This window comes from Harpegnathos saltator, unplaced genomic scaffold (genome assembly GCF_003227715.2).
Source record: "Harpegnathos saltator strain DR-91 unplaced genomic scaffold, Hsal_v8.6 scaffold676, whole genome shotgun sequence".
Taxonomy (NCBI): domain Eukaryota; kingdom Metazoa; phylum Arthropoda; class Insecta; order Hymenoptera; family Formicidae; genus Harpegnathos; species Harpegnathos saltator.
Genome location: NW_020230511.1, coordinates 254,922 through 274,566, shown reverse-complemented (window position 1 = coordinate 274,566; position 19,645 = coordinate 254,922). Strand labels below are relative to the sequence as shown.

The 19,645-nt window shown below is 45.5% G+C and overlaps 4 protein-coding genes across 6 annotated transcripts; 2 read left to right on the top strand and 2 right to left on the bottom strand.

Moving 5' to 3' along the window:
- Positions 1-193: 193 nt before the first annotated feature.
- Positions 194-4,148, bottom strand: Vha55 (V-type proton ATPase subunit Vha55). Its single transcript, XM_011143941.3, has 4 exons — positions 3,906-4,148; positions 2,529-2,995; positions 1,549-2,214; positions 194-1,304 (listed from the first exon to the last, which is right to left on the bottom strand). The coding sequence occupies exons 1-4, from the start codon at positions 3,991-3,993 to the stop codon at positions 1,038-1,040; spliced, it is 1,488 nt and encodes a 495-aa protein (XP_011142243.1). The 5' UTR covers positions 3,994-4,148; the 3' UTR covers positions 194-1,037.
- Positions 4,149-5,224: 1,076 nt separating this feature from the next.
- Positions 5,225-14,069, top strand: LOC105184852 (4-hydroxybutyrate coenzyme A transferase). Of its 2 annotated transcripts, XM_011143945.3 has the most exons (6): positions 5,245-5,606; positions 10,208-10,360; positions 12,056-12,295; positions 12,387-12,791; positions 12,924-13,190; positions 13,279-14,069. In XM_011143945.3, exons 1-6 carry the CDS (start codon positions 5,408-5,410, stop codon positions 13,461-13,463), a joined length of 1,449 nt encoding a protein of 482 aa, XP_011142247.1. In that variant the 5' UTR covers positions 5,245-5,407; the 3' UTR covers positions 13,464-14,069. The 2 variants fall into 2 exon arrangements, with proteins under 2 accessions (XP_019697739.1, XP_011142247.1); XM_019842180.2 differs by having other exon boundaries at positions 5,225-5,606; positions 12,387-13,190.
- A 180-nt stretch (positions 14,070-14,249) lies between these two features.
- Positions 14,250-17,027, top strand: LOC105184851 (4-hydroxybutyrate coenzyme A transferase). The gene is made up of 6 exons (XM_011143944.3): positions 14,250-14,526; positions 14,862-15,014; positions 15,087-15,326; positions 15,632-16,036; positions 16,152-16,418; positions 16,694-17,027. Exons 1-6 carry the CDS (start codon positions 14,370-14,372, stop codon positions 16,882-16,884), a joined length of 1,413 nt encoding a protein of 470 aa, XP_011142246.1. The 5' UTR covers positions 14,250-14,369; the 3' UTR covers positions 16,885-17,027.
- Positions 17,028-17,174: 147 nt separating this feature from the next.
- Positions 17,175-19,602, bottom strand: LOC105184853 (TGF-beta-activated kinase 1 and MAP3K7-binding protein 1). Of its 2 annotated transcripts, XM_011143947.3 has the most exons (7): positions 19,544-19,602; positions 19,260-19,356; positions 18,811-19,048; positions 18,599-18,731; positions 18,287-18,527; positions 17,943-18,199; positions 17,175-17,797 (listed from the first exon to the last, which is right to left on the bottom strand). In XM_011143947.3, exons 2-7 carry the CDS (start codon positions 19,348-19,350, stop codon positions 17,339-17,341), a joined length of 1,419 nt encoding a protein of 472 aa, XP_011142249.1. In that variant the 5' UTR covers positions 19,351-19,356; positions 19,544-19,602; the 3' UTR covers positions 17,175-17,338. The 2 variants fall into 2 exon arrangements, with proteins under 2 accessions (XP_011142249.1, XP_011142248.1); XM_011143946.3 differs by lacking the exon at positions 19,544-19,602 and having other exon boundaries at positions 19,260-19,488.
- Positions 19,603-19,645: the final 43 nt, after the last annotated feature.

The window sequence follows — 19,645 nt, the reverse complement described above, 5'->3', positions numbered from 1 at the left end:
TCATATTAATCCATTTATTTATTTACAGGAATTGATGGATTTATATGTATATTTCTGAAATATATTATTGTAGATGCGCATGTTATATAATTAATAAAAAAACTAGAATTGAAGGAAAACTTGACCAGTCGAATATACGAGAAACAATGCGAGCAAAATGGATTTAAAGGGCAATCGAAATGACATGTAAATGTAACGATCCAAAGACAACAATATTTCTTTAATTCTCTATTTCTAACATATACATCTTGCCTTTCGTAGAGACAATACACGATAATGTTTCGCTCAGAACGTCCTCTAAATAAGTATCTGTACATTTCTTGTTACACATCTCTCCGTTGGATTTGGTTCAAACGCATAAAACATGTTGCATGTGAATTTCGCAAGTGGAATGTAGGAAACGCAAGTACAATGTGTTCACGAACTACGTGTCCTGCTATACTTTTCTTCTATGTTAATACTGAATGATATATTACACTTTACAATGGTCGGCTTAGCGTGAGTGAGCACCGCTCTAAGCACGAGAGGCATACGTTAAAGTTGAAACGATATATTCGCAGTTTTTATTTTCACGATAGGCAACACACACAGCACCGGAACCGCGACTACAGATCCGTCCGTAGGATTCCGAGCTAGCTCCGCTGTTAAATTGTCGAACGATATTGACTCCTCACTTTTTCATTGCACATCCAAGAAACGGAAAAAAAAAAAGAAAAAAGGAAACGATCCTGTAGCTTGTACCGTTAAATATTCATAGCGTGTAACAAAGCGCGTCACTCTTTCTTCAATTACTTTCTTCCCAAAAGAGCAAGCGTCGTTTGAATTATTCTCTTGTCAAATTACGTCGATGTACTCTTTGAATACGTGAGTATAGTTAATCTTTCTTTGTTCTAATCAATGTCAGATGAACAGAGGGTCGCAGACTGGTAATAATAACGCGTGTGACTTTCGCCGTTTCATCTCAAAAACTTCCAACGATCTGATGTTATATACGGCTATATATAAGGCTAGACTCTCATAAATAAAACGGCGATTAATTAATGACGCGAGTCCCTCGGGTAGAATTCCGCGAGAGTGCTGGCCGGGATTCGCTTAAGCATTTCCTTGGGGAAGATTCGCAGGAGCTGCCAGCCGATGTCCAACGACTCGAACACCGTGCGATTCTCGTAACTGCCTTGGGAGATGAAGTTCTTCTCGAACTTCGACAAGAACTCCAGATACAGCAAGTCGTCCGGCGTCAACGCTTCCTCTCCCACCACGGCTTTCATGGCCTGCACGTCTTTCCCGATGGCGTAACAAGCGTACTAGAAAACAGACACGATTAATAAGATTCATTCTTACAACGACGAAGCACGTACACGCCAAAGCCATTGTGATTTCCGGAAGTTACGTAAAATCGTGAGAATTATGAGAAATCGCAAAACGATATCGTAGAATTAATTGCTTGGCTTGTTTTCAAGAGATCAATCTCGATTCAATTAACTACAAAGAAGACACGATTTCGAAGAGATTAGCCAATTCATGGTCCTGCTCTAATTTACGACTCACCAGCTGATTAGACACATCAGAGTGGTCCTTTCGCGTCATGCCCTCGCCAATGGCGGACTTCATGAGACGCGACAAAGACGGCAGCACGTTGACAGGCGGATAGATCTGCCGGTTGTGCAGTTGACGGTCGACGTAAATCTGGCCCTCGGTGATGTAGCCCGTGAGATCGGGAATCGGGTGAGTGATGTCGTCGTTCGGCATAGTGAGAATCGGGATCTGCGTGATGGAGCCGTTGCGACCTTCGACACGTCCGGCGCGCTCGTAGATGGTCGCCAGATCGGTGTACATGTAACCGGGGAAACCGCGCCTACCCGGCACCTCTTCGCGAGCGGCTGAGACCTCGCGCAAAGCTTCAGCGTACGACGACATGTCGGTGAGGATGACCAGCACGTGCTTCTCGCACTGATACGCCAGGAACTCGGCCGCAGTCAGGGCGAGACGTGGCGTGATGATGCGCTCGATTGTCGGGTCGTTGGCCAAGTTCAGGAAGAGGCACACATTTTCCATCGAGCCGTTCTCCTCGAAGTCCTGCTTGAAGAAACGCGCTGTCTCCATGTTGACACCCATCGCCGCGAACACGATGGCGAAGTTGTCCTCGTGCGAGTCCAGCACGGACTTGCCGGGTACCTTCACGAGGCCTGCTTGACGGCAGATTTGTGCGGCGATCTGTTGAAAGAAGGATGGAACATTTGAATTTAATAGAAAAAAAAAGTACTGAGTGAAAAAAATAAGTAGAATTGTTAAGACACTTGATAATTAATAATTAGCGAGAAACCAAGTTAATTTTATGTCATTGTCAAAAACTCGATCGTACGTATGCTGTAATAAACAAATATATTTCTAGTAAAAATCTATAATTATAATGAAAACAAAAATAGAAAAATATTCACTTTAAGTGTTTCGATTTTTCGAAATTTCATCTTACATATTTACTTCTCCTTTTCTTTTACAAAAATTTATCGAAATTTATGAAAATATACCTCATTATGCGGCAGACCAGCAGCGGAGAAAATAGGAATCTTCTGACCACGAGCGATGGAGTTCATAACATCGATGGCTGATATTCCCGTTTGAATCATCTCTTCTGGATAGATACGCGACCATGGATTGATAGGCTGACCTTGGATGTCCAAGTAATCCTCCGCCAAGATCGGCGGGCCCTTATCAATCGGTTTGCCTGAGCCGTTGAACACACGGCCCAACATGTCCTCGGATACTGGGGTCCGCAGGATATCACCGGTGAATTCGCAGTGAGTGTTCTTCGCGTCAATACCCGATGTGCCCTCGAACACTTGGACCACAGCTTTGGAGCCGGACACCTCGAGCACTTGGCCAGAACGTAATGAGCCATCTGCAAGCTTCAGCTGTACGATCTCGGCATACTTTGGGAACTTCACTTCGTCCAATATCACCAGTGGACCGTTTACTCCAGATACTGTCTTATAAGCTGAAAGAAGCGAAGTCAATTACTACTTAAAACTCAATGTCCCTCGTGTTATTAATGAAAATTACATTTACTCAATGGAAATTATATCAACTTGATAAAAATTACATCCTCATACACATATACGTATATCTTTCACTAATAATTGATTACTTTCTAAAACACAATATTTTTCGTGTTATTAATGTATGTACTTTTAACGAAAATTGCATCTACTCAATGGAAATTATATCAATTTGACAAAAAAATTACAGAAATCTCATACGCATATATATGTACCTTTCGCTAATAATTTCTATTCATATCTCCAATTTTTCCCCAGATTGTCTCTCGCCGAATAAGTTCAGAAATACGAATCTAATAAACTATATGACACAAAGTGTACCGCTTGCTTATACAAAATATAGCGTTACAACAGATTGCTCAAACACTCGTGTCTCCTACGATGTATTATGTCACAATTCCGCGGATATCAAGTGGACAGCAAGGACGGAAGTCACGCCCGAAGGCGAAGACGTCGTCCGATGCTGGAATCGGTCTTTCTCGTGATCCTTCAGTACCGGTCGGAAAACCAGCCGAGTTCCCCGGGGGAGCGCGTTAAACCGCCCGAAATCACGCGCCCGACACGAATTGCCACGAATCGTCCGTAGTCACATGACGCCGCGAGCTCGGCCTCGAGAGCGGCGATTTCACGGCCGTCCACGGGCAACCGCGTCCGCCCGCGGGCTCCGCGACGTCGTGAGCAACCGTTCCCGTGATCGCGGGTCCTCCTGGTCGCGGAAGAAGCGCCGGGTGACGGGAATTTCGGGGATCAGCTGACCCAATTGAGGATCGATCAGATGCTACGCCCACTTGGATCTCCCGAGTTCGAGCTCGTCGCCGAGACGAGAGGGAAAATCGGGCGGCTACTCACTGAGCCGGGGCTGCGCGATGAAGTCCCGGGACACGGCGAGTACGTGTTCCTGGCTCGCCTGTTGGCTGTTGATGGTCTTCGAATACATCTCGCTGTCGTCTGCGTCTCAGTTCCACTCACGCGTGATCCGCCGTCCCCGATGCCACTGCCAACTCCTCGGAACAGCAGAAGATACTGCTCTCCGTCGCGCTGTGTCGAGAGCGAGAAAGAAAGATGGATAAGAAAGAAGTGCCTGAGCGGGGAGGGGGGAGGTGGCCGATCGTCGCGCGCGCGCGCGCGACCGAATATCGAAAATGAAACGCGGAATGCACGCACGTCTGGTCGAGCCTGTCGAGAAGCTTTTTGGCAGGATCGCGCCTCCTTCGAGTCGCGAGGGATCGCGAGGAGCTGTAACGCGCTGATCGTGCTTGGTGCACGTATTCCGAGAGTGAAGACAGAGAAACATAGAGAGAGAGAGAGAGGGAACGACGGCGGACGAGGCACGTGCAATCACGTGGCTCGGACTAGGTGAATCGTTAAGCTCACGTTTCGAAGGAAAATCGCCGGCAGGAGGCGAGTCTGTCCCACGGGGAGGAGGTTTGCGGAATTAAGGGACACGACGAAGGGCTCGCGCGCCCGCTCCGGCCGCTCGCTGACTTCTCGATGTCTCGTCTCTTGACGCCGACCAGACGCGGCAGGAAGATGGGGGCGCGACGATAGCGCGCGATGACAGACGCGGTTGCGCGGCTCTGATAATTCGGATAAGCCGCGGATAATTTGAATATTTCCAGCGCGCTCTGAACATCGCCGTTGTCTGGCATCGCGACGGAGTCGCGTTTCGATCGCGGCGACGATCAATCGATAATCGACGATCGATGTTCTCCTTTCGCTCGTCCTCGATTTCTCTCAAGCGACAAGAGTGGTTCGATTTCTCTGTCCTTCTCGCGACACGGGTATCAATTTATCAGGACAATCGCGTAAGACGAAGTCATCTTGCACGTGTACGGCAGATCCTGCGTCAGGATGCCTTCGCGGTGCTATTTGCTTCACTCATTTCGTTTCATCCCGCCGCGCGAATATCATGAGATTCCCAACTTTTATCACTCACTGCCGACGCGCGCCCGATTCGCGCCTGGCTCTTCCGGCTCTTTTCTGCACTTTGCCCTTTGCCTCTCTCTTCTCCTCTCTTTCTCTCCAAAGCCGAAATATCCAGCCGTCTCTGCTTCCAAGCGCAGGAAAGTGCAGAAGACGCGCGCAGCAGCGCGGTCGTCGCGACGTTAGCCGCGAGTCACTCGCTATTTCACGCTGGACGTTGACATTCATCGCGCTGCGGAGAGGAGAGAGATAGAGGGGAGAGAGCGCGCGCGGGGGTGTGTGGTGGCGCATCCTACCCCTACGAATATCACGGACATTCGCGGTGGTTCGCGGGCGCGATCGCTGCTGAGAGTCAGTCGTGTCAGTGCGCGCGCGGAAGAGAGAGAGAGTAGTGGTGAGACGGTTTTGCGAACGTTAGCAGTCGAAGCATGGCGGCCCTCAAGCGTATCACCAGCCTGACCCGGGCGCTCACGACGATGACGTCCGCTTCGCGGTCGTGCCTCCAGCATGCCGCGAGGAAGACGTACTTCACATACGTGAACGAGCCGTCCATGCCGATCCCGGACAGAGAGCCCTGCTGGCTGAAGACCGCCGACGAGGCCATCGAGCAGGCCGAGCTCGACTCAGGTAATCGATGACACACACCATACTGCCGCTCCCGAGGCGTTCGCCTCATCTCCACGTCGGCAAGGAGAAGGAGAGAGAGACGGAGCGCGGAGACAGCTGCAGCGATTTATCGCGCTACTCGATTGATCCGCCCCGTTAGACTCTCGCTCTCCTCTCCACCACGTTCGGCCACATCTGATTCCATCGGTTTTCTCTTTCTTCCTCTTTGCTGTGTCATAGGTGAGGCTGCTGTGTCAGCGATCTGATACATTGTGTTCGCCCCGATCGACTTTAATCGCGGACTCAGCGCGGCCTGATGCGTTCACGCTCGTCGGAACGCCAGGATTGTTTTCTCGTGGCTTCTCCGCGAGTTATCTCGTCGCAAGAGACGGCCTTCTCAATCTCTTCCTGCCTGCGGATGTTTACTTGTTTTTTCGACGATCCAGTATGGTGTATCGTCAGTCGCGCCACGAGTAATCGCGCATTCCCAGCTGCGCGCTTGAATGGGAGCAGGAGAATGCTCGGGTTGATCCAGGATGGATCCTGGCCACTTGAGTTCGCTGTGAGACATCTGAGATCTGCTCAAAATTAATTTTTCGATCCCACTCTTGTGGGATGAGAGAGTAATCGCGCGCCTTTGTAACTTCGCGGCGTTTAATGGTGAAAATTTGCCGCGTCCTGCTCTCAAGATTGACCTTTTAATCGCATTTTTACAAAACTCGATGTGTACTTGATAATTTTGCCGCGCGATCGTACGCGCAGCATTACGAGATGATCGATGCAACTGCGTTCCGCGTTATACTTGTTTACTCCGTTGTGTCACGTGCATACGCTTTTTTGTGTTGCTCAAACGGAATCTGTTGCGGCAGATTTATCAATCATTAATCATGTCGCTGTTACATTTATTTTTCCATGAATATTTCAACGAGGCGGTGTTGGGCTGATCGGAACGATCAACCGAAGTGTTGGAGGAGGTGTAGTAGCCACGCGATTGGTCGGCAATTTGCAAGAGAGTCATCTATTAAGTTGGACTTCCTCTTATTTGAGATCTGCTTATCTCTTTCTCTCTCACTGTTGCATTAAGTGCAAACATGCGTGCGCGATGATATCAGGGCTTAAAGTTTACGGCTTTGTTTTCAGCCTCGATAAAGATTACGTTGCGCTTATACGGATTAGGCCGACGCTACGTTTATCGTTGAAGGATTTCAGCTAGAAACACAGGAGAGAACGTGGAATCGAAGTTTTATGCTGTCCTTGCAGCAACTCGGCGTTTGAATGCATGAACGGCTTTGAGCGATCCGATTTATACACGGAAAAGAATGCCGTTGTCTTCGATTTTGGTCGCGGGTGCATGATTGGAGTAAATTCTCAACAACGATATCGTTGAAATCACTATCCGAGTCACTGAAACATAAGTATTAATTACAAGGTTAATTATAAATATTATACAAGACAATGTATGCGATGTGTTGCTTTCAGTATTGCCCGCCGTCGTGTTGGGAAGATTTGCTCCAATTACGGCAAATCGTCGATCGATTCTACTGATGCGTACTACGTAACGTGTTATACCGATATGGCAATTTCGCTTTCCGCCTGCTGGCGACTGTTCTTCGCCGTGGGACTGCGTCCTCGTGCCCAACACCCAATCGGCGGCTGTCACGTGTCCGCGTTCAGCCAAATTTCGCGCCGCACCAGGCGCCTCTACTTGCAGGATGATCGATTGGCAGTACCGACCGGGATATACTTAGTACATTGCCTTGAATCGCGGCATTATTTTCGTGCGACCCTCGCCTAGAGAGAGAGGGGGGGGGGAGAGAGAGAGAGAGAGAGAGCACCGAATAGACAATCGCTGCACAATGAACGAGTTCGACGCAGCTCGGTTATTTTCTTCCTACGCCAATGCTCCTCTCCGCGACGTCCACCGCATGCAAGCTCGGAGATCTTTATTAAAAGCATTGCGTAATATGCAAATACACGTCCTTCATACCGGCGAACTTTCAGGCAACACGCGTCGTGGATCGGAATTCGCGGCCGATAAGGAGTAAAGTCCGCTAATGACGTGTCTTAGGCCCAGTTGTACCAACATTATTTTGGTTTTAAGTGAGACTTAAACATAAGTCTGTCTTTATCTTTCTTACTAAATAAATAAAGACAGAGATATATTTAAGTCTCACTTAAAACCAAAATAATGTTGGTGCAATTGGGCCTTAGCTCCTTAGTTTTCAGTGCGACGACGATTCTTTCGGGTTTGACTTGAGGAAGATATTCTTATCTCCCGATATGTGTTTTTGATTGAAAACAAGGACATGTTTTATGGGAATTTCGGGGGAACGAAATGCTTCGTTTTGTAAACTCGCTGTGTAAACGTTTGCGATAAGCGATCACGCTGATAGAACTGGAGTTGATTGTCGATACAATATTGATTTATTCCGCTTGCATCGGTTATCAAAACCGCAATGGAATGTCATTAATGCCTGCTTAACCCGACTAACCGCTCTGTCGCCGCCTGCTAACTTTAAAGCGACTTATTATATGATAAGAAAACCGCGTAAGAAAACAGGTGTCATATACAAAAAGCGAGCTCGACAAATAGCGAGTGTGACACATTTGCTTGTTGTATTTGAAAAACACCTCCGTTTTTTTTCCGTGTTATTCCCGTTCAAGAGGAAACTGATAATTGCCTGATCGCCAGACGACTGCAAGCGCCTCGCCGTGTTTTAGCAACGGCTAAGAATTTCGCATAATATTATCGAGCTATGACGTTGTTTTTCGAGCGTCTCGGTTATATTTATATGTTTTCTCGGCCAAGTTCGTGTGTCAAGATTGTGTGGAGAATGTGGACGTTATCGTGTATGGGCGTACAATAAAAAGTTGTCCACTTTTAGGAACGCATCCGTCTTGCTCAATGGGAATTTTCCCATTAGAAAGCACAGATTCTCCTGTTGCATTAGACAAAATTAGATACATCCTGACAGTCAGAGTGAAGATTACGGGCAGACTCTTTCTCTCCGATCTCGAGCGCATGGTATCGGTTCTTCAGCTAAACACGCGCTTAAAAATTACATCACTCGTAAGATAGCCATTAAGAACGACCTTGTTCTTAATGATACTTTCAATATCCCTCCCGATTAAAATTGTCCTCGCTTCGTGATAAGCCTCGTCGGGCAAGTTCGCAATTACAATTAGGCGTGCAATGCCACTGGTAAGCGATTTTTGTGCTCAGGTAAATCGAGGAAAAACAAAGAGGCAAAAAAGCCCGAGCTATGTGGACTTTAATCGAGAGAGAAAAAGATCGGCTACACCAACATTAACCTCGTACACGCTTGAGTGTATGCGTGCCTGTGTGTATACGCGAATATCAATGTCTAGCTCTTGCTTAAATATAACTCGCACAGTAAATTAGATTATTTCGGGCGAGACGGCTCCTGTGCGACGCAAACATCTTCTCGATTCTCTTTCCACGATGTTGTCTGTAATATATTGATGAAAAAAAAAAAATCGAATTATCGAGTGAAGCGTATATGTGCGTAAAATGAAAAAAGAAGAAAACCAAACGTAATCGCGTTCTAAGGCTCGCGAGATAAAAATATCACGCGTCGCACAGGTGAATATAAATTTCTGTTTTCTTCGGGCTTGTGTATTTCGTAAGCTGACACCTTTGAGCGCGTGTCACACCTGCGATTGCGGTATCAGCAGGTAACGAATGATCGATCGAGCCGATGACATAAAACGCTGATCGATCTCGATGATAATTTTAAATAATCAGCTTACTCGTGGCAGTGCAGACGCACACCCTGGATGTATGACTTACAGTATGTGTGTGTGTGTGTGTGTATGTGTGTGTAGAATGTTAGCCAAATTGATGAATATTTACATCGCCTCGCATTGAGGAAAAAAGTTTCTCGATGAGACGCACGTAACATCGAGAGCGTTCGATAAAATCTTCTTATCTCTTGATCAACAACGACAGGAAACATTATTCTAAATGTGTAATATTTTTTAGAAATAATATTCTTATAAATGTTAACTTACATAATTGATACTAAACGATGTGATTACAATAACGTAATAATGTAATGAAAGATGTTACATTAATAATAACGTAATTACAATAATGTAATAATATAGTAACAATAAGAGGAAATATTCTCACTTGCGTAATCAATACTAAATGATGTCGCATTATTGTTAATGCAACATCATTCAGTATTACGTAAGTGAGAATATTATTGTTAATATGGGTGGTTAACGCGGGTGGTGACACACAACTTCGCGGTGGCGCATTATTTTGCCTCTCGCATACTTCTCTTAATAATTTAATAATGACGAAGTAGCGTGCGTAACATTCGTTCAAGTACCTGACCGTGATTACCCAACATTTCCTGCTGCCTTTCGGCTTTCCGACCCCGCGTCTGTGAAATGACTCATCCTGCCAGCCGATGAAATCATATCGGTGAACGTTTGTTAACCCGCAATGCTGTTTCACGATAATGATTCAAGGCATCAAGAATTCAAAATATCGCGCAGGATTCAGATATACGTGCCTTCTCGGCAGAAAGCTGACCTTCACGGGGAAAAACCCGTCAGGATGTCTATCTAACGCTGGATCTCTTTCGTTGCAGACCAGGAAGTGTACGTTCAAGGCGCCGCGGCGACACCCGTTGAATTGTTAAGAGCGATGACCGACTACGGGGTACGCTGCGACGTGAGAAACGTTCGTTTGTATCACATGCATCTCGAGGGGGCCGCTCCGTTCGCCAAGCCAGAACACGCAAGTAAGTCGTGCGGTGTAATCTCCTCTGTCTTTCAGAAATATCTCGACAACAGCACGTCACACGCTGCTTTGCTCCACGTGCTCTTCTGCGTCGCACACAGCTCGTCTTGTGCGTGCTGTGTTTGTTAACTCCACTTTTCGCACGCTGAGAAGTAAAATGCACGTCGTCACATCTGTAACGACGTCCACTTTACTTCTCGCTGTTCGCATGGAATTTTCACCGAGCTGTAAATTCCCGTCCCGAATCGGCTGTACGAATTCAGAGGACAGCGAAATCTCGACGATTCCTTGAGATCCGACGAGTTCGTTAAATGCGTGCTTTTAGTTATTATATTGGGTGAGTGCAAAAGTTCGTGCGGAGTTTGTGAGTAAAAGTCACACAGTGATTAGGCAAACAAAAATCTTTATTCAATCAATGATATATTCTCTATCGTTTTCTATAATCTTTTCCCAACGTTCTGGCAGCATACGGATGCCTCGATCATAAAAACTGCGCGGTTTAGATTCGAAGAACGAAGAGACGCCGTTTTTTAAGGCCTCCAAAGAGTCAAAGTTTTTTCCATTTAAATAATTTTGCAATGACCGGAACAAATGATAGTCAGATGGTGCGATATCAGGAGAATACGGTGGATGCGTTAAGACATCCCATTTCAGGCTCTTCAGTTTGCGCAGCGTCTTTTTCGAAACGTGTGGTCTGGCGTTGTCGTGATGAAAGACGACTCCCTTGCGATTTGACAAAATCGGACGTTTCTCTTTTATTTCTCGATTCAGATTGGTTAATTGGCGACAGTACTTGTCCGAATCAATCGTTTCGCCAGCGGGGAGAAGCTCGAAATAGATTATGCCCTTGCAATCCCACCAAACAGAGAGCATCACCTTCATCGGGTGCAAACTGGCCTTTGGCATTGCGTCACCATGCTCACCTAATTGTTTCCATGTCCGTTTGCGCTGAACATTGTTGTAGAGGACCCATTTCTCATCGCCCGTCACTAGTCGATCCAAAAACGACTCGTTATTGAGCCGCCCGAGTAAAGAAACGGCTGCAGAAATTCGCTTGATTTTGTTCTTCTCGGTCAGCAAATGGGGCACCCATATATCGAGCTTCAAATCGAATCCCATCTTTTTTAAACGCCGAAAAACGGTTGATCGGTCAACGTTCAGTGCTGTAGCAATTTCTTCTGTTGAAATTCGCGGATTATTGAGCACTAAAGTACGCAAAACATCGTCATCAATGTCAGAAGGTCGACCAGAGCGTGGCTCGTCTTCAAGGTTAAATTCTCCGCGCCGAAATTTAGCAAACCATTTTTCCACAGTTCGTTTAGCTGGTGCTTCATCCTGATAAACATCCTGAATGTTTTTTACGGCTGCGGCAACGTTTATTCCCTTCCGAAACTCGTAAAACATAACATGCCGTAAATGCACCTTATCGATACTCATTTTTAAAGTGATATTTCTCGAAGCAGTTTGTATGAAAACAAATGATTTTTTTTTTAATAACAGCTGAAGACGTCACCTTTCCAACGTTATATAATATGTAGATGGAAGTATTAATGACTTTACGACGCTTATAACTCCATCTATTGAAACTCCGCACGAACTTTTGCACTCACCCAATACATTAATGAACCAATATCGACAGGCATGTTCAAGGTTCACACCGTGAGTCTGACAACATCATGCGTTCTGTGTATTCCAGAACACTTCCGGTCTATCAGCTTGTTCATCGGCGGCAACGTGCGACCTGCGGTGAACGCCGGTACCGCCGACTGCATTCCCATTTTCCTGCACGAGATCCCGCGTCTGTTCAACCAGGGTTACATCAAGCCTGACCTCTCTCTCATCCACGTGTCGCCGCCGGACGACAAGGGTTACTGCTCGCTCGGCACCAGCGTGGACAGCGTTCGGTCCGCCGTGAGTCATTCCAAACGTATCGTAGGTAAATCTCCGAAGGCGACACGAACCTCCTCTCGAATCCTCCCTCCTGCTGCTGAGAGGTACAGTCTAAGGGTTATTCATAATGTTTGCAGCCTTAGTCAATAAGCACATGCCTAGGACGTTCGGCGACGCCATCATACACGTCAGCCACTTGGACTTCGCCGTGGAGCACCATCAACCGCTGCCAGTCCACCCCGTGAAGGCGCCCTCCAAGGCCGAGCAGATGATCGGCAAGCACATCGCCGAGAATCTAGTGGCGGACGGCGCCACGTTGCAGTTGGGCATCGGCAGCATACCCGACGCAGTGCTCTCGTTGTTGGGTAACCACAAGGATCTCGGGATCCACAGCGAGATGTTCAGCGACGGTGTGGTCGACCTTGTGAACAAGGGTTGCATCACGAACAACCAGAAAAAGATGCACAAGGGCAGGATCGTCGGCTCCTTTTGCGTCGGCTCGGAGAAGCTTTATGACTTCATGCACAACAACCCCTTCATAGGTGGGTCGACCTCGACCTCGCATTGCCAATGTCCTCTTTCTTCCTTCCGTCAACACATTACCTCGTTACTGAAACAATCATTTGTCTTTTTATCGTCCTTGAGATCTCAACAGTCGATTTCTTCTGCTGCAGAGATGCTAGTGGTGGATTATGTCAATGACCCCAGAATAGTCGCCAAGCAACCAAAGATGACGGCTATCAACTCGTGTATCGAGGTGGACATCACCGGTCAGATCTGTTCGGACAGTATCGGGACGAGGATGTACTCCGGCTTCGGCGGCCAGCTGGACTTTATCATGGGTGCGGCGATGAGCGAAGATCAACTGGGAAAGCCGATTATAGCGCTCCAATCGATCACCGCTAAGGGCCACAGTAAGATACAGCCGGTTCTGACGTTGGGTGAGTGAAGATCGAAGCTTCCAGGATAATTTCTTGCTTTTAACGTTGCCGTTAACGTTGACATTTACGTTCGCGCTACGTTTCCCAGGCGCCGGAGTGGTCACCAACCGAGCGGTGGTGCGGTACGTCGTGACGGAGCAGGGTATCGCCAGCCTGTTCGGCAAGAGTCTTCAGCAACGGGCGTATGAGTTGATCAAGGTGGCTCATCCCGATCACAGAGAAGCCTTGGAGAAATCGGCCTTTGAACGTCTAAAAGTGATGCCCGCGCCATAGGTCATAGAAGATCGCGCGTGACGAATGAAGAAACATGATATTCGATAGCATTTCATGATCGACCGTGCGTACGTCCGCGCGCTTTGTCCGCATTCAACGGGAGACGAAGTGTCTTCTCCTTGTACGATATTTGCGCTCTCTTGCCTGAAGACAATTCGTCAACCTACTCGAAGATCTATCTAGAGTGAGAGGGAGGGAGAAAGAGAGAGAGAGAGAGAGAGAGAGAGAGAGAGAGAGAGAGAGAGATTGAGAGAAAGCGAGAGAGAGAATAATGCGTACTAAGTCGTGATTCTAACACGTTAAATTTTAACACTAATATAAGAGCCAGTAACGTAGGCGGTATCGCGTTCGTTACATGTTAGACGCTGAACCACGCGTGTTTTATATATACATACAAATATATCATCAGGGCGACGTGTTCGCGCTCGTTGGAACACGGTTGAGACAAATAAAAGTGACGCACATGGCGTCGCATTCCGACATGTAAACATTTTTTATATTAAATCTGTCGATGTTCCTTTGTATAATTTACCAATGTTACCATTACATCATAATGAGGAAAACGAAGTACCATTACGCAAACGAGAAATATAGTGAGATCGCTGATATCGTTGATACTTTATTGCGCTTGATACCACATCCTCTCGCGTGCATTCTCGTTGAAAGAAAAAAAAAAAAAAGAAATTCGGAGGAGCGCATTTGTACGAGAATTTAGATCGATATGTTCGCCGGTCAACTGTCGTTGAAAAATCGAACGCCGTTAACTCAGATGTTCAAGGTGTATCAAGCGGAGAGATGGCGGCGGATCAGTTTTCCGTATGACGCTTATGGTCAGCGGGATCCTTTTCTAGCTGATGCATATATCATGCGAGTTTTCATACGGCCTAGTAGACGTATGATGAGAAGATGCTCCGGAATCTAAGATTGGCGCTCGGCAAAATTTGCCACGCAGCACCTCTCCGCTTTTGCAAACGCCGATACGTGGCGAGGGAACCGTTTCAGGCGCTGAACCGGTGTCCGAAGTGGGTTTGTGTGGAAGACGCAGTGAAGATCATAAACTCAGGTACTCGTACAATCGTGAAAATTACACGAAAATAATTTATATATTGTAGTGAGAAAAAGATAAATTACCTAATTAAGTAATTACTTAAATTTGTATCTCTACTTAAATCAAAGTATAAAACTATATAAACTTAGCCACACAACACTTAGCTACCAAATTTGCATCTTGCGCTGCTGAACTCTGACGCTTGCGGTTTTTGCCAACTTTGACTTTCAAAATATATGCCTCTCTGCTCGTACTGGATTCATATTGCAAACTTGCAATTAAGCCACCTGACTGTGTGACTAATTCTCTTGACAGCGTGATTGCTGAACTGCATTCGTGAATTTTTTCAGAGCACTTGGTCTTCATACAAGGCGGCGCGGGCACGCCGATAGAGCTCGTGCGTAGCATGACCGAGCACGGGGTGTGCAACAATCTGCGCGGCGTCCGGTTGCTGCACATGAACCTCGAGGGGGACGTGCCATTCGCTAATCCGGAGTTTCAGAGTACGATATTCATGGTAGCATGACACGAGCTATCGTCAGCGGGAATGAGTAACGCTCGATCTTGCATTCAAGAGCACTTCAGATCCATCAGTTTGTACGTCGGCGCTAATATCAGGGAGGCGGTGAACGACGGACGAGCGGACTACATCCCGGTGTTCCTGCATGAGGCACCGAGGTTGTTCTACGAGAAGAAGATCGTGCCCGACGTCGCGCTGATCCACGTGAGCATGCCGGACGCGCGTGGCTACTGTTCGCTGGGCGTAAGCGCGGATTGCACCCGCGCTGCGGTCTGCACCGCGAAAGTTATCATTGGTTTGTATCGCGAATTACTTTATGACGACACACACATTGGTATGAGCCTCTCAGAAGACTCAACCCGTCAACTCGAGATTTTTTAACTTTAGTATCGGAATACACAAAAATCGGAGTTTATCGGTTTGGTTTTTCTGAAAACCTCATACTAAATCATTACTCTATTATTGAGTATTAAATTATGCTAAATTACTAAATATTTTACTAGATTATTACTGCACACTAAAGCTACCGGGATACAACAAGTGATGAAAACTGTTTAAAAAAGTGATCAACGCTGCTTCGTTGATACTTCTTCTTCGCAGCGCAAGTGAACGAGCACATGCCGAAGACATACGGCGACACAATCATCCATTTGAGCCACTTCGACTTTGCGGTGAGGTACGATTGCCCTCTGCCCTCCGTGGCCAACACGCAGCCCAACGAGATCGAGCATGAGATCGGCAAGATCATCGCGCAACGACTGGTCGACGACGGTGCGACGATGCAGCTTGGCATAGGCAACATTCCCGAGGCAGTGCTGCATGCTCTGTGCAACCACAAGGACCTGGGTATACACTCAGAAGTACTCGGAGACGCGATGATCGATCTTGTTGAGAATGGTAACGTCACGAATAGGTATAAGATCAAGCATCGAGGACGCATGGTCGGCTCGATGGCGATCGGCACGAAGAAACTGTACGATTTCTTGCATGTCAATCCAATCGTCGGTAATTATGATAGTTTAATCGCGAGGTTTCACACGGACAGGGGATCGTCTTTGTTACTGCTCTCTCTTTTTCTCTCTCTCTCTCTCTCTCTCTCTCCTTACGATCGTCACGTTAGAGATGTTGGCGGTGAATTACGTGAACGATCCCCGAGTGATCTCGATACAGCCGAAGATGACTGCCATCAACTCCTGCATCGAGATGGACATCACCGGTCAAGTGTGCTCGGACAGCCTGGGCTGTAAGATATATGCCGGCTTCGGCGGTCAGTTAGACTTCATTCAAGGCGCGGCGAAAGGTCAAGACAGTCACGGGAAAGCCATCATCGCGTTTCCCTCAGTCACGAGCAAAGGAGAGAGTAAAATACAGCCGGTGTTGAAAAGCGGTACGAAACGTGACGTGACGAACGAGATTCTCGGTGTATCATCATTAAGAGCCGTTGCTTGAAACTTGTCTGTTTTGTGAGATACTCGGGTCAGAGTTTACATCGAAGCTCGAGTTTCTCACAGATGAATCATTTGATAGATACACCATGATTTAACTAAAAGCTAATATTTAATTCTAAATTCAAATGTATCTCGAGATAAGTTTCAAGTGAGATATTAATATTTGAACACTATTAATAGAAGTTTGATCGATCTTGACGAATTTGCATCGCAGGAGGCGGAGTGGTGGTCACGAGAGCCCACGTGCATTACATAGTCACAGAGCATGGGGTGGCACAGCTCTTCGGCAAAACGCTGCGACAAAGAGCGAACGCGCTGATTCAGATCGCGCATCCTGATCACCGGGAGTGCCTGGAGAAGGCCGCGTACGAACGACTCAAGTCTAATCCAACGAAATATCTCTAACACTCTTGTGACGTGTAAATACAATAGCCGTTTATAATATTTCCAAGGTAGCCTCTGTAGCGGCTGTTCTTTCTTGTCAACATTCTGTTATCTTTATATTGATATAAGCTGTAGTGTATGTCCTCTCGATTTAAAATTGACGATGACTCACAACATAAATGATATCAGATGATTTAATTTCTTTCTTTTCCTCTCGGATAAATTTACATAAATAAAAAGTAAATTTCACCTCAATGAAAGAGGTGTAACAATACACACAGAAGGTGCAACAATATCACATAGAATGGGTAACAAATATATTTCATATATTACGCACAGATGTATATAAATATGTTGCGTGTTCAAATATCAATGAAAAATTTTTGTTGCAATAATAGGAACATTCGTGTTTATATATGACTATAATACCGTTCTTGACAATTTCAATATTTCAATCGTGGATAAATAAAATGCTTTAGAAGTCTATACCTTCCGGCAGAGTTCCCTCTTGCCGTCTCTTCTCAACGTTCTCGTAATACTCCGAGAAATCGACGTAAGGCTTGATTCTGGCGTTTCGGTCAGTTATTCTGGCGCCGGGTGGGTACATGTCCGAAGTTGTCGTCGTCGAAGTCTCAGTCGTCGACGTATCAAAGTTGTCGTCAGTGATGCCAGTGCTGGAGAAATCCTCGTTGTCCGGTATGGTCCTGACCGGTGCGGTCTGCACCACAGGATTGAATCTGACGGACTGGCTGGTCGGGCTTTTCAGAGCATGCGGTAGCGGGAAATTGAAGTTCCGTACCAAGAGTGTAATGTCGTCTCGTTTGCCGGTAGTCAAGGTGCTCTGGGTGTTGCTCATATTCACGTCATGGTGAATTCTTACTATCTTGTCGACTACTGCTTGAGCAACACCGGTTAAAGTTGACTGAACTCGAAACTGGGAGTGAAAGTAATTAAAAAATAATAAAATTGACATTTAGATTTAGAAATATTATCTCTTTTACTACTTGTTATGAGCTTTCGGAAGGAAAGATACACGATCGACCCTAAAGTTTATCATGTTATTTAGGTCGAGATAATACCTGCTCTACAGCTATTAAAGCCATTTCCTTGTTAACTTGATCGGTAGCGGTCGCTTCTTCCAGCGATTTGTACAAGCCACGTGACATGAGCAATAAAAATCTACACGATTCATCCAGCTCGATGCTACCGTGAATCTCCGGTTCTGCGATAATGGGTTCTGCTGCAGAAGATACCAGTTCTTCGAACTCTCTATACCCTCCTTTAACGAGATAATTGCCGAGGCAACGTGTGTTTTCCTGATTTCCAAGATGAGAACCTTCAATATCATATTCCTGCTATTTACATTTTTTTCTTAACGAATTTATCTTTTAATGAGATGGACTGAGAAAATAATCAAATATACCTTGTCTGACTGACTCGACATCCAGGCCTAACTGAGATAATCGTAGTAGTTCATCCTCATTTCTCAAGTCATGATCTACGCTTAATTGCACAACTCTCAGGACTTGATTGCTGTCTGTTTTGCATAATAATGCCCTGCTGTCACCGACATTTGCAACGAATAACCGTCCTCTGTAAACCAAAGCAACTACAGCACTGGTCCCAGCAGACAGCTCACAATTTAATGTATTTAGTTTATCAACCTGAGAAAGGATCAATTATGTATAATAGCAATTGACAAATATAAAGAAATTATTTTAAATATATGACTAACCAAGTCTGGAAACTTCTGATATGTTTCATAAGAATTTAGCCCATCAGGAATATCAAACTGTAGACTAGCGCGTTCTGCTAATAAATCACCTATTGACTCCAAGTATCCTTTTTCAACTGCTATGAATGCCTGTCTATAAATAGAAAATATTTTACACACATGGTTAAAATCATTTATGGCATAAATCATATTTTTGTTATATTGATGCTTACCGAAGAACTTCTTTTACTTCTTCATCAGTTGACTTGCCATTTAACTGTCCAAGTAAAATCTCTGCAGCTATTCGTTGCATAGCAAAATTAGCTGCCTTGGTACCTTCATGGCCATCAAATACACCATAAAGAAATGTGGAATCGTCATATCTGCAGTGAAAACTACGATCCTCGAATGGATGCTCCTCCTGTCGATATCCATCTTCTCGATAAATTTGATTAGTGGAGAAACCCACTCCTAGAACACAATATAAGCATTGTGTGTAAATAAAGTACATATGAAACAAAATCCATATTAAAATATATCAAGAATAATGCCTCCGCTTTATCACATTTTTTAGTGTTTGTTAATAATTAATTCTATGCTGATTGTCGATGTCGATTGTCGATTATTAAATGTTTAATTCCTTTAGGTTATATTATCAAGGTAATGAGAGTTAAACACATACCGGACTGTTTGCAAACTGGTAAATCGTCCGTCCAATTGTACTGACTATCCTGAAAGGGCATCGAAGTCGGATGTTCTGCCCCCGTAGGCATCTTTCCCTATTTTAAATTAACTCATAGTAAATAAGCATAACGAAAACTTATTTTATTATGTATACAACTGTACGTATATATATATATATATATGTATCCAAATGTATTCAAAAATGCAAGTTCGAACATGATCCCAGTCGAAAATGGCGAAATGACACTGTTAATTATTCCTGAGTGGCTAGAATTAATTTACCGGCTATATTATTCGATCACATGTTGTATTCTGTACCAATCAAAAATGTATATTTCTCTTCTTCTCAGAATCATGAAAATTTGTCCTAATACTACATTTGTG

Coding starts and splice junctions, on each gene's coding strand:
- Vha55 (XM_011143941.3), bottom strand. CDS start 3,993: ATGTATTCGAAGACCATCAACAGCCAACAGGCGAGCCAGGAACACGTA. Junction 2,215..2,528: donor CTGGTCTGCCGCATAATGAG/GTATATTTTCAT, acceptor TTCTTTCAACAG/ATCGCCGCACAAATCTGCCG. Junction 1,305..1,548: donor CTGATGTGTCTAATCAGCTG/GTGAGTCGTAAA, acceptor TCTGTTTTCTAG/TACGCTTGTTACGCCATCGG.
- LOC105184852 (XM_019842180.2), top strand. CDS start 5,408: ATGGCGGCCCTCAAGCGTATCACCAGCCTGACCCGGGCGCTCACGACG. Junction 5,607..10,207: donor GCAGGCCGAGCTCGACTCAG/GTAATCGATGAC, acceptor CTTTCGTTGCAG/ACCAGGAAGTGTACGTTCAA. Junction 13,191..13,278: donor ACAGCCGGTTCTGACGTTGG/GTGAGTGAAGAT, acceptor TACGTTTCCCAG/GCGCCGGAGTGGTCACCAAC.
- LOC105184851 (XM_011143944.3), top strand. CDS start 14,370: ATGCTCCGGAATCTAAGATTGGCGCTCGGCAAAATTTGCCACGCAGCA. Junction 14,527..14,861: donor AGTGAAGATCATAAACTCAG/GTACTCGTACAA, acceptor GAATTTTTTCAG/AGCACTTGGTCTTCATACAA. Junction 16,419..16,693: donor ACAGCCGGTGTTGAAAAGCG/GTACGAAACGTG, acceptor TTTGCATCGCAG/GAGGCGGAGTGGTGGTCACG.
- LOC105184853 (XM_011143947.3), bottom strand. CDS start 19,350: ATGCCTACGGGGGCAGAACATCCGACTTCGATGCCCTTTCAGGATAGT. Junction 18,528..18,598: donor ATCAGAAGTTTCCAGACTTG/GTTAGTCATATA, acceptor ATCCTTTCTCAG/GTTGATAAACTAAATACATT. Junction 17,798..17,942: donor CTTTAATAGCTGTAGAGCAG/GTATTATCTCGA, acceptor TTTCACTCCCAG/TTTCGAGTTCAGTCAACTTT.